At 33.5% G+C, this 17317-nt stretch overlaps 1 protein-coding gene across 1 annotated transcript in view; it reads right to left on the bottom strand.

The window, feature by feature from the left end:
- The window catches only part of MS3_00010416 (uncharacterized protein), a gene marked incomplete at its 5' end in the record, with an annotated part of 42300 nt that extends 30348 nt beyond the window's left edge, over positions 1 to 11952 (bottom strand). The window contains 2 exons of the mRNA XM_051218781.1: positions 114 to 250; positions 11889 to 11952. Coding sequence (XP_051071780.1) covers positions 114 to 250; positions 11889 to 11952 — 201 coding nt within the window. The remainder of the gene's footprint in view (positions 1 to 113; positions 251 to 11888) is intronic.
- Between the last annotated feature and the right edge of the window lie 5365 nt (positions 11953 to 17317).

Here is a 17317-nt window from a genome sequence, read left to right as displayed (position 1 = left end):
GTTGCAGCAACAACAGTAGGACTAATGGTAGTTGTACTGGTATTAGCAGTAGTAGGACTGGATGTAACTGCTAGCACGGAACCAACAGATGAAGCATTTAAGAGTGTATTTACTGTAGTGCTCAGTAGAGAAGATATTTGTGTTGTGTTTGTTGCTGATTTTACGGTTGACACAGTTGGTAACAATGCTGCGTCCGTCACATTTTCTCCAACTGTTGTTGCTACTGTTGTATCTAGTGTACTTGAGTTGCCTATTTGGTAAATTAATAAGAACAGTTTTAGTTATGTTATTGTAATGTCAACAGAGTCAACGTAAAGTAAAAAAATTCCAACCATTAAAAGTTTCTTCAAACATTTTAGTTTTCTCCATAATTTCATAATCCCATTGAACAGATGAAGCTAAGAATTTATTTGTGTGCAAAAATTACTGATCTCAAAGATCTACATCATCATTGTTTTACAGAATTGATCTGATGATACTGTTCATAAAAATATTGTATGTTTTCTTTTCAATTTTAGTGTAAATTAAATTATGTTTAGTTGAAAGTTTCTCATCCTAAAGGATATATAATGATTATTAGGTAGTGCATTCACGTGACAACTGAAAACTCTCAATTCAATAATTAATTTATGTATAATTCAGTTCTGGTAAAAGTTTAGGTAGTTCTAAACAATTTTGGAATCATTAATCAAGTCTTTTTGCCGAAAATTCTTGAAACATTTGTCAAAAATTATTTGAAACTGAAGAAGTTGTAGCAATTTATACTTTGATCAGTCCCTTAGATTTCTATGAATGTAATTCTGATAAGTATTCCGATCTTCTACTTTCAAATTGAAATTTTCATTTCTTGTCATTATCATATTGTTTTTGATCTTTTAATAAAACAATTCTTGCACATATATGCTTTCTTACTTATTCATTAATGTTGAGGTATCTAATCCCGTCAAATCAATACTGTCTGACTTCTCAACTCAATGTATTTTTGATTACTTGTTAAGAAACAATTTTACCGAAGTCATACAAATTTATACTCTGTAACTGAGTCTTACTGTTAGTAACTGAATGGTCGTTCTGTATGTCTGAAGTTTGAAAATGGGATCTTTGAAAAGATCACATTCCTGATTCCTGTTTTGTTTTATAACTTATTGAGAGTGTTTTGACTCCACCTCTAGCTTTTCTAGGTTGACTCCCAATCCCAAGTACAAATAAAGGAGAATTGAGCAAAGGGTCCGAAACTCCATCCCATAAAAACAATTTCGCTAAAAAAACCCAACCAAAAAACAATCATTCAAACCATTTAAACTCTCCATTTAGGAGTTGAAAAATCTTCATTTAGAAGAACTATGACACTTCATAGTCAAAGCTGAGATTCTTAGAAAATCACAAGGCCGATACCCCTTCTAACAACCAGTGTAATAATTATTATAGGTACATGGAATATCCGGACAATGTAGAGGACTAGGAGGACCAATCAAATAGCTGTGGAAATGAGGAGATACAATTTGGCGGTTCTCGGAATCAGCGAGACACATTGGACTTAAGCTGGACACAAAAGATAAGCTTCGATGCAGATGCCATTGTACTCTGGTTATCAAGAAGAAAATGCTTTGTACACGAATGGAATCGCACTGTCGCTGTCAAAAGAATCAGGAAAAGCACTTATGGGATGGCAATCTCATGGATCCATAATCATCAAAGCATTATTCATGAGATCTCAATGAACGTTATTCAGTGCTATGTACCGAACAATGACAGCAGCGAATATGATGAAAATCATCTTCATGAGAGGCTGAAGTCGTTCATAGAGAAGTGTCTATGAATGAACCTGACCATCCTGATGGGAGACTTAAACGCCAAAGTCAGAATAGGTAACACCGGATATGAAGGTGTCATGGGAAGACATGAACCGGAAGAAAGAAACGAGAATGATGAGAGATTTATGGATTTATATTCATTCAACAAAATGGTTATAGGCGACACATTATTCCCACACAAACGCATACGCAAGCTACATTGGTCTCATCGGATCACACCACGAAGAACCAGATAGATCAAGCATCGTCGGTTAAGAAACTCACAAGTTCGATGAAAGACGTGAGAACCAGAAGAGGGGCTGGCACAGCTTCAGACCACCACCAGGTTGTGGTCAGGGTCCAACTTGAGCTAAAGAAGCACTGAACAACTGGAGAAACAGCATTACAAAGGTTCAGTTCAGCCTTCCTTCGAGATACTGACAAACCCAACCAATTCGAGATGGCTCTCATTAACAGGTCGCAAGCATTACAAGATCTACTTAAAGAAGAAAAAACTTGAAAAAGAATAAAAGGAGCCCTAACTTTGAGCTGTCAGGACGTTCTGAGCCGCAAGAATCATCATCATCGGGAATGGAAGTCTATCGAAACACTGGACAAGATCCAAGAAAGGAAGAACAAGAAGACAGAAATTAACAACATCCGAACAAGAACACAGAAAGTCAAGGCACAGACCAAATGCACAGAGGCAAATAAGCAAGTGAAGAACAGCATTGAAACCGATAAGCGGAAATACGTGAAAAACCAAGCAACGGCAGTGGAAAAGTTGCAACAGAAGGAAATATGAGACAACTATATGACACAACAAAGAAACTGGTAGGGAAATATAATAAACCAGAAAGACCGGTCAAGGATAATGAAGGCACATCAATCACTGAGATTCAAGAACATAGAAACAGGTGGGTAGAACACTTCGAGGAACTATTAAACAGACCAGGTTCACTAAACCCACCAGACATCGAGGAAGCGCACACAGACATTATTATAGCTGTCACTCCACCAATGATCGAAGAAATCAGCACGGCATTCAGACAAATTAAGAGTGGGAAAGCAGCAGGACCTGAAGCATTGAAGTCAGACAAAGAAGTAACTGCAAACATGCGCAATGTTCTATTCACGAAGATTTAGGGGAAAAACAAGTCCCACTGATAGACTTAGAAGAAGAATACTTTATCAAGACACCAAACAAAGGAAATCTGAGTAAGTGTGAGGACTACAGAGGCATCACACTACAATCGGTACAATAGAGTGTTGCTGAACCAGATGAAAGATTCAGTAGACATCCAGATTCGTGATCAACATGCTAGATTCCATAATGATCGGTTGTGCACAGATCAAATCGCGACACAACGGATCATTGCTGAACAGCAAAGTGAATGGGATTCGTCACTGTACATTAACTTCCTTGACCATGAGAAATCGTTTGATACTGTGGATAGGAGAACATTATCGAACCTTCTTTGACACTATTGTGTGAGTAGCTGAGATTGTCAACATCATACGGAATTCATATGACGGACTACACCGTAAATTCGCTCATGAAGGACAGCTAACAGATGGATTCCAAATTAGGACCCTTAGTCAGACAGGGCTGCTGTCTCTCCCCTTTCCTCTTTCTTATGGTGATTGACTGGATTATGAGGACCTCCGCATCTCAGGAAAGGCACGGAATACAATGGACAGCTTGCATGCAACTGAAAGTTTTGAACTTCGCAGATGATCTAGTCCTGAAATACAGCACAGAGAGGACCAATCCAATCACACATGGTGGAGAAGCTCTGAAAGAGATGAAAACCTCCACATATCTGAGTAGCATCATTGATAAATAAGGAGGATCTGATGCAGACGTAGATCCACGGATCGGCAAAACAATAGCAGCAATTTTACAACTGAAGAAAATATAGGATTCAAAATAACCTTCATCCAACATCAAGGTCAGAATCTTCAGTACGAACGTCAAGACAGTTCCACTTTACGGAGCTGAAACTTAGAGAACTACTACAACCGTCATCGAAAAGGTCCACAGCTATATAATATACCCTTGTGGGCCAGGGTGATTTTACATTGGTTTTCAGGAGAACCAGACACCATCCGGACTTTCACGTGACAACCCCAATTAACAGGATAGTCAGACACCTCCCGGGCTCAAATTTTATAAACCCGGCAGTACAGCTCAATGCCGATTCACAGGAGAACCAGACACCGTATGGGCTTTAGTGCTAAAATCTGAATAGTACAGCCCAATCCTATGGCGCAACCACACAGGTACGAAGCACCCTGGTGGACCAATCGAAGAGGTACAGGTATTTATTAACGATTGTTTGCAGATTATACTTCAAAGCTATTGGTTGGATACCATCAGCAACAACTTAATGTTGTAGAAAATAAAACAGCTACCGACTGAAAAGGATGTTAGGAAAATACATTGGAAGTGGATAGGATATACATTACGGAAATTGTCAAACTGCATTACGAGGCAAGCCATAACTTGGAATCCTGAAGTCGGAAGTAGAAGAAAATTAAAGAGCATTTTGCGTCAGGATTAGAAACATCAAAAGAATGTATAGCGATTGGAAAAATCTGGAAAGAGAGCCTAGGAAAGGGGTCGATCGAAAATCCTAGTTGGCAGCCTATGCTTCAATGAGGGTCAATAGGTGTATGTAAGTAAATAAGAGGGGTTTTCAATACTATTATAAATCAAAGCTATGCACTGAGCGACTAAAACGTAGTTGTTTTACTGAATACACTTTTCTGGTCAGTAATTCTGAATTATGGTGTTAAGCATTGAAATGTCTTCCCCGAAAAACCTTGAGTCATTTGAAAAGATGAAAAACTGAAGAATTCTTATTAAATTTTACTTTGCAGAACTTAAAATGTGCTGCTGCTTAAAACATCAGTCAATGGAAATCGTTGTTTAAGAACAGTCTGCATCACTGGATAAAATTACGTGGGAAAACACGGAAAAGCATATAATACTGGACAGTTATGATCTCCTGATTTAGGACTGCTTAGCTGTGCACACGCTTCACCCCACACTGTCCCAAGTCCAGAACTTTCAGGTCTCTTGAGTACGGTGAAACTGTTTGGTCAGTGATCGCGATGTGAGCCATCCATACGAGTTGGGTTTCTGATCTCAAATATATAAGTAACTGCAAGGATGGTCAAAAATATCTAAAAGGAGGCATTATACCACTATCTTTACCAAGCGAACGTCCCAACAAAATGTTGCTGAACCAAGCGAAGAAGTCAGTGGACATTCACCTTCGAAGTTAACAAGCTAGATTTCGTATGAGTCGATCATATACCAACTAAATTACGACATGACGAATCATTATTGAATGCAATTCGTTGCTACACGTCTCCTTTCTTGATTATGCGAAAGCACTCAACAACGTGAATAGGGGAGGTTGTAGAATATTCTCCGACACTATGGAACATGTGAAACGATCCTCATGGTCATACAGAACTCCTAGGAGGTCGAAATGTCGTTCGTGGAGCCAGTTCACAATGCATACCAAGTAAAGATAAGAGTGCCTATTATCACCTTTTTTAATTCTTCAAGTAACCAGACTTCCACATTTCAGGCGATATAATGGGCACTTTGGTCGCTGCTGGATCACTTTTACTTTTAAGATGGCCATGAACAACAACAGAATCAGGAAAAGACAACTAGCGTAGCAATGGCTTCGATAGCAGTAGCTCCCAACACCTCTAAAGAAAAAAAAGCAAAATCCTGTTATAATTGATGACGAAGCTTTGGAAGAGAAGGAAGCCTTTATATTACCTAGGCAAGATCGTTTATAAACAATGAGAATTTGACTCAAATATGAATCCACTGGCTGACGAAGCTATGTCACCACTGCTAAAACTGAAGAATATCTAGAACCCGAAAGAACTGTCAACTAACACCAAAGTCGGAATTTTCAATACGAAGGTTGATTTAGTTCTGTTGTACAGTGTTAAAGCTCGGAGAACCACCACAACTATCATCAAAAATGTTCAGATTTTCATAACCAACTGTCTATACAAGATACTCTAGATCTATGAGTCAGAGACCACCGGCAACAGTTTACTGTAGAAGAGATCAAACCAGATACCAGTCAGTAGGAAATTAGGAAAGTCATTGGAGATTGATAGGACACGCATTGCAGAAATTATCAGACTGCATTACATGGGAAGCTCCAAATTTTAAATCTCAAGTCAGAATAAAACAAGATCAAGAAATGCATGACATTTTAAATCACAAACTTATCTCAGCTAGACCGCGATTGGAAACCCGGTAGCACTAGACAGCCATTTTATACTAGTATGGGACTTTCCAGAAGTGAGCATCCACGACCTAATCAAGAACTTATCCACCGCAGGTAACGGATGAAAGTTGCACAACATCGTGGATTGATTAATTTTAGTAATAATGACCGTTGGGTGCGAGCTCAGTAGTATTGTGGTTAGACATTCGCGGGTCTGACCAAAGATCCTGTGTTTGATTCTGGGATATTGGGTCATGTGTTCTGTTGAGGAGTTCCATAATATGGTAAAACGGACGTCTAGAGATTGTATGCTTTCAATCGTGGTATAGTTGGGATAAGTCAGTGATTTAAATGATAAAAATATTACATTCTTCGCAAATTTCATGCACTGATTAGAATTTTTCTTTAAATTAACCAGAATTGTAATCATAATAGTGCAAATAACATGAAATTTAGGCGAATCGGTTTTTTCGATAGCTTCTCACCATACATTATAATCACAGTTAGAAGGATATTCAATTTAACTATTGCAATAGTCATGGTTGATAAAATTAGATCACAGGCATATGAAACACACAATGATAAATATAATGAAAATCGTTTGGGTGATAGTTGAATTATTACAGTTTATTTGTTTGCTGTAGAGGAAGAGACTGTCAATAATACTAAGAAACATTAAGGTGTATGTGTGACGAATATTCTTTTCAATAAATTGTCATCATATTCTACGGTTATGAATTTAAATTAATGTTCCTCGTAGATAGCCAAGTTTGAGATAAATATATCTTTTAAATATTTCAGTATATGAATTTTAAGATGACCAGTGTATACTGTTAAGTGGGATAAATTTATTTGTCAATTAAAATTGTATGAATAATAACCAGGATAAATACAGCTATAAAAAGAATAGTTATTCAAACCAAAAACCTTAGTTTTGTGTAGAACCATAATATGCTCTATCTCTTCTTTCACTTTGGTCGGCTTCAGGACCAATCACTTAACAGTTATCTTAGTTATAAGATAAATTAATTTGACTAATGTACGTTCGACCTTCCCCTTAGCACTTTCATAACTTAAGTTTACTTTATTCATATATTATTATCAGAAGGGGTTTTGTGGGTATTATAGTAATTTCACTAGTTGAAATCATGAGTCATTTGAAGTTAGACCATTATGGAAAACCTGGAAGCACTGGATGACCGTTTCGCCCAATTGTAGAACTCCTTAAAAGTGAGCATCCACGATCCCGCCCCGCGAGGTTCGAACCCAGGACCTATCAGTCTCGCGCACGAGCGCTTGACCATTAGACCACTGAGCCGGCATCCAACGGTGTTAATGTATAACTTCAACCAGTGCTTCCAGGTTTCCCATGGTGATCTAGCTTCAATTGACTCATGATCTCAACTTTTAAAATTTATATATTATTGTTGTTACTAAGATACCTTCTGACTATTCCAATTACTAATATTGTAAACACACGAAGAATTTAATAAGCTACAACTTCAAATAATTCATACCATCCTATACATTACTTAATCTTCAACTAAACATTTAATCTGATCCTAATTAGATTACTAATCTTCGTAGCTAACACTATACATTGTTCACTTCAATATTAATAACCTACTTTTACTAAAGTCCCTGAATTAATATCTTGTTATTTTAAAAGATGAAATTTCCTTAAACTTGGCTATCGTTTTGGAATACTGATTTGAGTTAATAACAATAGTTCCTGATAAGAATTAATTGAAAGAATATTCTTCGTTCATTTCATCCATCTTTATTCAAAATATAAAGTTACTTATGATTAATGTGACAGGAAACAAAAAGATTGATACTGTAAACTACTGGTGAGGGAAAATTGTCGAAATAGAACATATAAATAATTTTCTTAAGTATAGATTCAAATAGGGATATGTATTCCCTATTGTTTCTACAATACTTAGTTAACAAGAATGTATATTAACATTATAGGTTTACGGATACTTTGTATAATGTTAAATATCTCGTTTTGTCGATCTTGTGGTTATTTCTATTGAATTAATTAATAAATGATTTTAAAATAATTTAACATGTCACTGGTTGAAATCATGAGTCAATTGAAGCTAGATCACCATGGGAAACCTGAAAGCACTAGGCGGCCGTCTCGTCCTAGTATGGGACTCCTGAGCAGTGCGCATCCTTGATCCCGCCCCCCGCGAGATTCGAACCCAGGACCTATAAGTCTCGCGCCAGGCTCTTAACCAACTAGACCACTGGGCCGGCATACAACGGTGTTAATGTCTAACTTCAACCAATTTAACCTTTACTGGACCTTATCAGGCCATAAATATTGCAAAACCAATTAAACTGAAAAATAACAGTGAATGTAACAGCAAAAGTAAATACTTTTCCCTATAATTTTCTTTTAATAAAACTTCAGAAGCTAAATCTTTTTTGGAAAAATTTTAAGACAAATGTTTTGTCAATATAGGGTAATGCAGATTGTCGAAATTTAGTCAAATCACAAATCGGTCTAAGTAAGAAAACCATTAAAAACCTGAAGAAACTGGACAGCTACTTCTTTCTAGTATGTAAATTCTTAATATTAGGTATCCATGACCGCATAAATAACTGCCCAGTGCCTTAAAGTTTTCAGTGTTTGTTTAACTTCAATCAGTTTTTGATTTCAACATAAATTCTTTATTTGCAGTTATCGAAGTATATTTTGAAGCAATGTTTGTTATAACAATATTTACAAATTACTTGAAGTGACCATTTTTATTCAAAATATTTTGTTTGGTTCTAATTCCATTTTTAATTTTATCATTCATGAAAATATTTCAGCGAGACTGTAACTTATGGACTAACCAATCAGATTTAAGACAACAGATCTTGGATTTTGGAGCGAAATTCATTGACTCGTTTGGTTAAATATCATTCAACTGTAATTCTTAATTCTAATTCCTTACACTAATATATAACCCTCATTGAACCCAAGTAAGTAGGTGGACATCACAAGGTCATTTTAGAGTTGCTGAAAGGTCGTTGATAAATTATAGTATCATCAGTATTTCTAGTCTAAAATGTTACATTAAAATTTCTTGTAAACTGAAGTGGAATAAAGTAATGCAAAATAGCGTTAAGGTCTGTCTACAATTTTCTCAAAGAAATCTGATTACTTATTACTACAACTTTTTTTCTGGTGAAAACTTAGAAACCAAAACGTACCCAACTTATACCATCTAAAAAATAATTTTTACTTCTAAGTGAGTAGTACTGAATATTTCGCTATGAGGGATGTGATATTCTTAATGAATACCTCGTAGATATACTCCAAAAATGTTATAGGAAATGACTGAAGGTATAAAGTTATTCAAACCATATTTTCCACATTTAACACAACATCTACGTGATATAACTTGACACTTCTCAATAATTTATTAAAATGAACAATTTTCAACTTCTGTTTAAACCAAGGATATTTAATTTATTTTCTGTTAAAATTGACCAGATATTACTAATTACTGTGATCACTTTTTTTTTAAGAAACGAGATAAAAATATTTATCCTAAACTCCGCCTGGAGCCTCTCTTGGGCTAGTGCCGGTCTCAAGCTCGAACAAAGGACGAGGGTTGGGCATGGGGTTAGCTATCCCATCCCGTAGAAAACTAACTTGCTAACAAACGCTAACCAGAAAAAATAATTCAAACCATTTTAGTCTGTATTAATTGAATCATCAACAATTTTGATTTTCATTAATTGCTTTTTTTTTTAAAAAGACTATTCAATATAATGTTAATGTTATCTAATTTCATTTATTTCGATATGTACAAGCATAATCTAACGTTTTATGTACCATTTTAGACTAATTATTGAAATATTTATATATGAATAACAATAGTAATAACGATAGTATTGCTACTACTGTGGAGTACGTTAGTTATGTTTGTCGATATAAGTAGTATGTAACACTAATCGGAAGGGGAAAACCTGGCAGCAGAAAGCTAAGAAGATCGAGTTGAAGATAATAGAAGAGAAAATAGGAAGGAATTATGAATTTTAAGAATCATATAGAATATGAAGGACAAGTGGTGAAAATTTGCAAATGAAGTATTCAATGTATGGTTCTCATATTTTACCAAGACAACCTATAATTGTGTACATAAAATACATTGGTTGTCTCCACCTCAGACATCGTTCCCTATAATTTAACCTTACAGCTTAAAAGGCAAAATAAAATGATTTAACTGGAATAAATAATCAATTTTAAAATATTTTATTAGTTTAAACAATTTCTATAAGTTTAATAAGTCAGTTTACATAAGTGACTGATAAAAAATCTGTTTAAGTTTAAATGAAGTTTCCGAAGTTAATAGATTTTATTAAAAGAGATACTAAACATCAAGAAGTATTGAACAGTGACATTATACTAACTTATGACTCCTTAAAACTATTTATGTTGGTTATCATAGTATAATATTACTCTATAGGTTAGGCGTTTGCACGTGAGACAGATAGGTCCTGGGTTTGAGTCCCAATAGGCGGGACCATGAATCCACACTGCTGAAGAGTCCCACGATAGGACAAAACAGCCGTCCAGTGCCTCCATGTTTTCCATGGAATCTAGCTTCAATTGACTTATGATCTCAACTATTGAATTTTTTAGAGGTTATATTGAAATATTGGTTTACAGTATATTGGATATATAAAAATGAATTTCAATGTGATGATAAATTTGTATTCAGAGTATATTTAATGTTAGTACATAAAATTTAATGAAATTCTGCTATGTGTTTACCATTCTGAAAAAGCCTTTTAAAAAAATTGGTTGTCTGTCAGCTCATGAAAAGATGTGATTTATCATAAGTTTAAGTTTTAATTATTTCGTCTTCTTATCTAAACATTTTTTTTTTCTCTCGTACCTCGTGTTTTTTTTTAAATAGACAAATTATACAATCTATGCTTAAACTAAACAAGAAGAAATACTCTAAAAAATAATAAATTTATCTTGTAAATAATCACTGATATAAAATCAATAAGATTTGATGTGTTACGCAAACCAATTCCTACAGATCTTTTAACAAATTCTTGCTTATACACAACAAATAATAAAACCAAGGAGCAACAGTTCCCTCAAGACCACAGCTACACCTTGCTGACGAGTGCGAAATAGCACAAAGCCCAGATCTAGGCTTTCCTGTTGACTACATTCAACCATCATTTTATCTTAACATAGTGCACGCAATGTCGAGTCACCTAGACTAGTGACGACATTGCGACTTGATCGATAAGATTCGGTCTGCACTAAGAAGGACCTGACACACATGACATTAATCACCACCCAGTAATTAATATATTGTGAATACAGGACGTCAGCCGCGACCTGGATATCCTAGTGCTAATGTCTCTGACTGTGAATCTTATTGACACGGAATCAAATCTGTTGGGGAGCATCAGTCCCCTCAAGATTACAGATACACCTTGTTGACCAGTGCCAAATAGCACAAAACCTAGGTCCAGGGATTCCTGTTGACAATCTTCAACCACCGTCTTATAAAACCATCTTAGTCAATTAGATTATTATAAGTTAAGCTATTGATTATAATCAGAAATTATCATGAAAATGAATATAATAGTAAAATACTTATAATCAACTCATTTAACTTGATAAATGATTTATGATTTCCCTATTTATTCCATGAATAATTACTGCCTTATCAATAATATGTATATTAATATTGACAATTCTGTGTAATATTATTTCTTTTAGAAACTTTTAATTATGAAGAAAAAAACATTACAGATGAAAAATGTTTAATCGCTTTAATCAATCCATTTTACTTACTTGTATTAGCAGGAGGAGGAGGAGCTAACATAGTAAAGAAGAAAGAAAGAAAAAAACGATTCATTAATTTATAAATACACTCCAAATTACTTATCAATATTATTAAAATGTATTTCTTTTAAAATTATGCAAACCTTAAACCCTAATGAAACAAATGGAGGTTCCATGCAGATAAATAATAATTATCTATGGACATATAATGTAAAGTTACAAGGGATATTTTCTTAGAGATTGAGAAATTAAATAGTCTCATCAAAAGAAATGAGAAAAAATAAAGAAATGAAGCGAGAAAGAAAAAAGAAAATTATGTTCGATGTTATCATGTGCTGCTCGGCATTCAATTCTTTTCTTCCTCTTCTTTCTCTTCTTCTTCTTGGTCTTCTCCACCAGCATCATTGAAATGATAATACTGTTTATTTCACTTTTAAACAAATATTGAATATTCCCGATACATTCATTATTTTACTACAAAAAAAAGTAGAAAACATTGGTGAGTAAAGTTATTAGATTAAAATAATTTCTTCTTAACACTAATTAATTTATAGCTATGGTTTAAATGAAATTGTTGTTGTTGTTGTTTTAAAGTACATGTTTATTGACAACATGATTGGTTATTTCATAAACATAGTTCCCTTTATTATCTCATCCTAGGTATTGTATTTTCCTAGTTAATTAATATGAACATATAATTTTTATTGGTTTAAAATAACATGTGAACATAAGTTAATTGAAAAAATATGATTGTTACTTAGAGACAATGGAAAAAATAAATCATTTATTCATAAAAATTATTATATATATATTAGAAGCCGTTATCAGTTGAGTTCAACCAGATCAGTTGTGAGATAGTAACTTACTGAAGACAATCGTGGACGGTGGCGCATTTTCCTGAATTGGTTGAAGTTAGACATTAACACCCTTGGATGCTGGCTCATTGGTCTAGAAGTTAAGCGTTCACGCGCCAGACCGAAAGTCTTAGGTTCGAGTCCCGAGTGCGAGATCGTGGATGCTCACTGCTGTAGAGTCATATACTAGGACGAGACGGTCGTCCAGTGCTTCCAAAAATTTCATGGTTGTCTAACTTAAATCAACTCATGTATTCAACTATAAACAATTACTGTAATCTTCATAAACCTTCATTCTGCTAAAAATAAATTTATTGTTAACTTTCTACCCAATACACAATTTATTTAAAATTATCAAGTCAAACCTTGGCATTGATACTTATAATATTGTTTTATGTTTATACATCATTTCATTGTTGCTATTTTTACGTGATTAATTAAATAGAATAAGTTTTTTATTTGTCAAGATTATCTGGAAATTTAAAAAGAAGAGACTATGCCAACTCAAAAATACAAGCCTCAACATTATATACATATGAAATATATTCAATCTCTTACTCTACGCACTCAATCGACTCTCACTCCTTACTCCACCTCCTTTCTTAATAATTGACTGTTATTACTTTTCAATTTGTTTTTCCAGAACTATTAACTAATTATGATTACATCACTTAGTTGTTCTTTTTGGTATATTTGTCTTTACCTTATCAATTTTTGTTAACTTTAAGATCATTAAATAAATTCCTGTTGATATTTGATATTCCCGAATAATTTACGATTCAATCTTACTGTAATTTTCAAGATGCCATGATGTTTACTAAATTAATATAAGTGTAGTGGTCAGGCATAGAATATATTTCAGCAGAAGATGGATAAGGAAAGAACGGGAATGGAACGCAATCGGTATGAAAACGCATGAATAATGAAATCTGAGACAATGGACTAATACTTGCAAAAGGAACAGTCAAGTTTGAGAAGATGGATTGATATTTTGCAAATTAACTATTTACTATATGGTTCTCATATTTTAGTGAAATGCTCTGTAATTTCATGTCTAATACATTCGATTGTCTCCACTCGTGTTTTTGTTTACTACATAAGTACTTTTATACGATTAGCTATTCTCCATCCTATTATATGATTTTGGTAAAGAAAGCTTCATTCCACTGAATAATCTGTACTTTTCCATAAATAACACAATAAATGTTTTTAGTTGAATTAAATTATGTTAACTGAGATAAATTACATTCAAAGTGCATTTTTAAAACGTACATTATTAGTGAAATGACTCGAATACTTAATTACACATTAAAGAAATAGAACTGAAATATTGTTCATCACAGATCCAGTCTACGATTTACTGTTGGTTTAATATTTCTCTAACTAATTAACGTAAATCTTTTTTTAAATTTCATGACTTCTATCTCCACAAACATTCTTAATTTTTTTTACAGTCTTTAATAAGTGGATTCTCTTAAATTGAGTACAGTTAGGATGAAAAATATGATTGCATAATGCTCATCAATTATTAAAAGACTGGGTTTTGTTTCATTTGTTTGGGTTTAGAGGGCTGGGTAATATTAATAGCCTTCATATAACTAAATTTTGTCCCAAAGCATAATGCACTGTAGTGTCGGTTACTATGTTAAGCTCATATAATTTATTATAACTTCTGAAAAGGCCAATTTATCCATTCTTCTTGGGTCATGTTTTGACCTTGTCAACTATTTACTCATCGACCTTGACTGTTTTTATATGAGCGTATGTATGGGCACTTCCTATCCTATTCATCACATGTTTGTAACTTATTTTTGTGTGACCACATATATTGATTCATGCCTAATTAAATTGAGTCGGTTCACATGCGTTCTCCACTGTGAGTTCCTTTTTTTCGCTTCACCCTCTCTTCTTCACTTCATTCGCTGCGATTCTCTGATTATCTGTTCCGATCAACGACTTAATTAATTCCGTTATTCACTAACGCAAGTTAAGTCGATAATTATACATGATCCAATTGAAGTCAGATCCCGAGCCATTAAAGCACAAACTCGTATTTGTCATATCAGTAATATAAAATATTCTCTCTGACCAAGAAACGCATTATTATAATTTCATTCTGAAGTTAAAATGCTGTTAAATTTTTAAAATTCACAAAGTTTTCAATATAAATCGTATCAGTTCTTCTTTTAATTTAATAATTCATCTATCTAATTTTGTTTTTCTAAACGTTTTTCTGCATGTATTAACTTAAAGTACATTTCAAACAAATATTAAATAACATTAATAATTATTGTAAGAAACTATTCAAGTTCATTTGTATGGTCTTTTGTTTTAACACTTAACAAAAGTCAATTTGTATAAGTTATTCCATTCATAACATAAAACAACCAAAATTAATTTGATTGTTTTATTATTATAAATGTTTAACTTACTATTTATCACGAGGGAGAGAAAAATAACTGAAGGACACTAAATGTAACATTTACTCTTAAAAGTTACATGTATATTATCTTGAAACAACAAGTTACTTAGTAACTAACAATAAATTGTTTATTTATAATTATTACCTTTGCATGTTAATTAATTGTTAACAAAAGTTTTAATAATAACAGTTTAGTTTCAAATTTAAAAGTACCTTGAAATATGAACAATATGTTGAATATCTTTTCATAATTCTTATGAAAATTCTATACTCATTTCAATCATTGTTTAGATTAAAGTGTAAAGGCATCTGATTGGTTGATTTATTATATATTATTATACTTATACATCTGATTATTAAGATCCATTTGACAACACGATATTTACATTTGATAGGAAATGTATAGGGACATTATATTCCAGGCATGTAGGCTGATAAATAAACCAGCATTAAAGGAAATATGTTTGTTTGGTGCGATGCGTGGATTGATCAAAAAACTAATTAGTATGTTAAGTATGACTCAGATTAGATAGCTATACATTTAGTGTGTATATATATAATGAATAGCTTAGTAAGATCCTTACTACAAAACTTAAACGTTCTAGACGTGGTCTCATAAGACGTTGTTCATACTCATTGTAGATAGTAGTCGAGTTAGAACGAAAATATTTTAAATACTGTTTCAGCTTTTGAACAATTTTCCAGTTGATTTCATCTTTTTGTGAACATTGGTTTTAATTTATTTATACTCCGAAGTTCAGTGATATTACATACTTTCGTATTTTGATGCACATGATGGCATTTTAAATCAGTACTTAGTTTCACATACAGAATTTTTATTTGAAAATTTGCGGATTGTTTTTACTGTATGCATTTTTTCAGTAACGAATTGTTATTGTTGAGAGATAATAATTAATGCTGGTGGAAATGCTGGTTTCTAGCGGCCGCATCACCTGTAGGATAAACGTTTTTTTGGCAAAACGCCACTGCAATGACTACTGATACAAATTACCTAGTTAATTGATGGACACTTTTAAGGAGATCAAAAAACGACTGAACATCAGTCTGTAGCGCACTGTTTTTTAATGCTTTTAGTGAAAAGTTATCAAGAAAAATCTTTGAATTCAACTAGTCTCAACGGAATTCTCGACTTAATAAACTATGATGTGTTACCACTACCTTGAAAGATCTATATCTGCATATAAGTTGACTGGTAATCAGTTTGAGCTTTATAGAGTTTATTAGTATAACATTCGAATTTAATACGATGAAAATGAAATGGAGGGCTGAAGTGGCTATTTGAAAATTCTAGGTTTGCGTGTCGTTTCTAAATAAGGGGTAAATATCGATGCAAATGCCATTGGTGATAAATTGTTGTTTTAATTTTTTATGCAATTTGCTTCTAGGTTGATTGACTTATCATTCAATCTCAAATGTAGTTTACATCACCTGAATTTAGTAAGGCAACTACTGACATCCAAGACAAATTGGTCAGGGATTTCACTATATCTTAAGACCTCCTAACAGTTATATCCGAGTTCAAGACTATAGTTTATCATAGAACTTTCAGACGCCGTAGAAAGCACTCAATGTCCCAGCTTCATTTGGTTCACGATACTGCGCAATCATTATATATTGCCACTGGAAATATATATCTTATATCTGATGTGGTTTGACGCTTATGGAAGCATTGTTTATTGGGTCAGGTGGACCATAAGTTCTAGAATCAACAGGTTTTTGTGTGGTGAAAGGACAACACGTATATCAAGTACCTTATATATCACTGTCACTTCAGCGAACTTTCAAGTACTTTGACAATGGAATGTTTGAACATTTATTACCCCCTAACGTGAATTTTTATCTAAATTATTTCACCTATGCAACCCGTTAGTGATGATGTCCGAAGAGCAAGAGTTGAGATGATGAAAGAAGTTTTCAAGTTACTGCAGATAGAACTACTGCAAATATGAGATCTATTATCACTATTTTACCATGAAATGAAAAGCACTCTCATAATGACGTTGCGATTTACAATACTTTATGATCTAGTCTCGCTCTTGGGGCTTAAACAGGTGTTGTACCTAGGTTTTCTAGTGGAAGTTTTCAGTGATCTCATTTAGGTGAGTGAAACTATCAATACTAATACATTTCTTCAATAACGT

The sequence above is a fragment of the Schistosoma haematobium genome, chromosome ZW, assembly GCF_000699445.3.
Source record: "Schistosoma haematobium chromosome ZW, whole genome shotgun sequence".
NCBI classification, from domain to species: domain Eukaryota; kingdom Metazoa; phylum Platyhelminthes; class Trematoda; order Strigeidida; family Schistosomatidae; genus Schistosoma; species Schistosoma haematobium.
The sequence above is the reverse complement of the archived record's forward strand: the minus strand, read 5'-3'. Positions and strand labels throughout refer to the sequence as shown.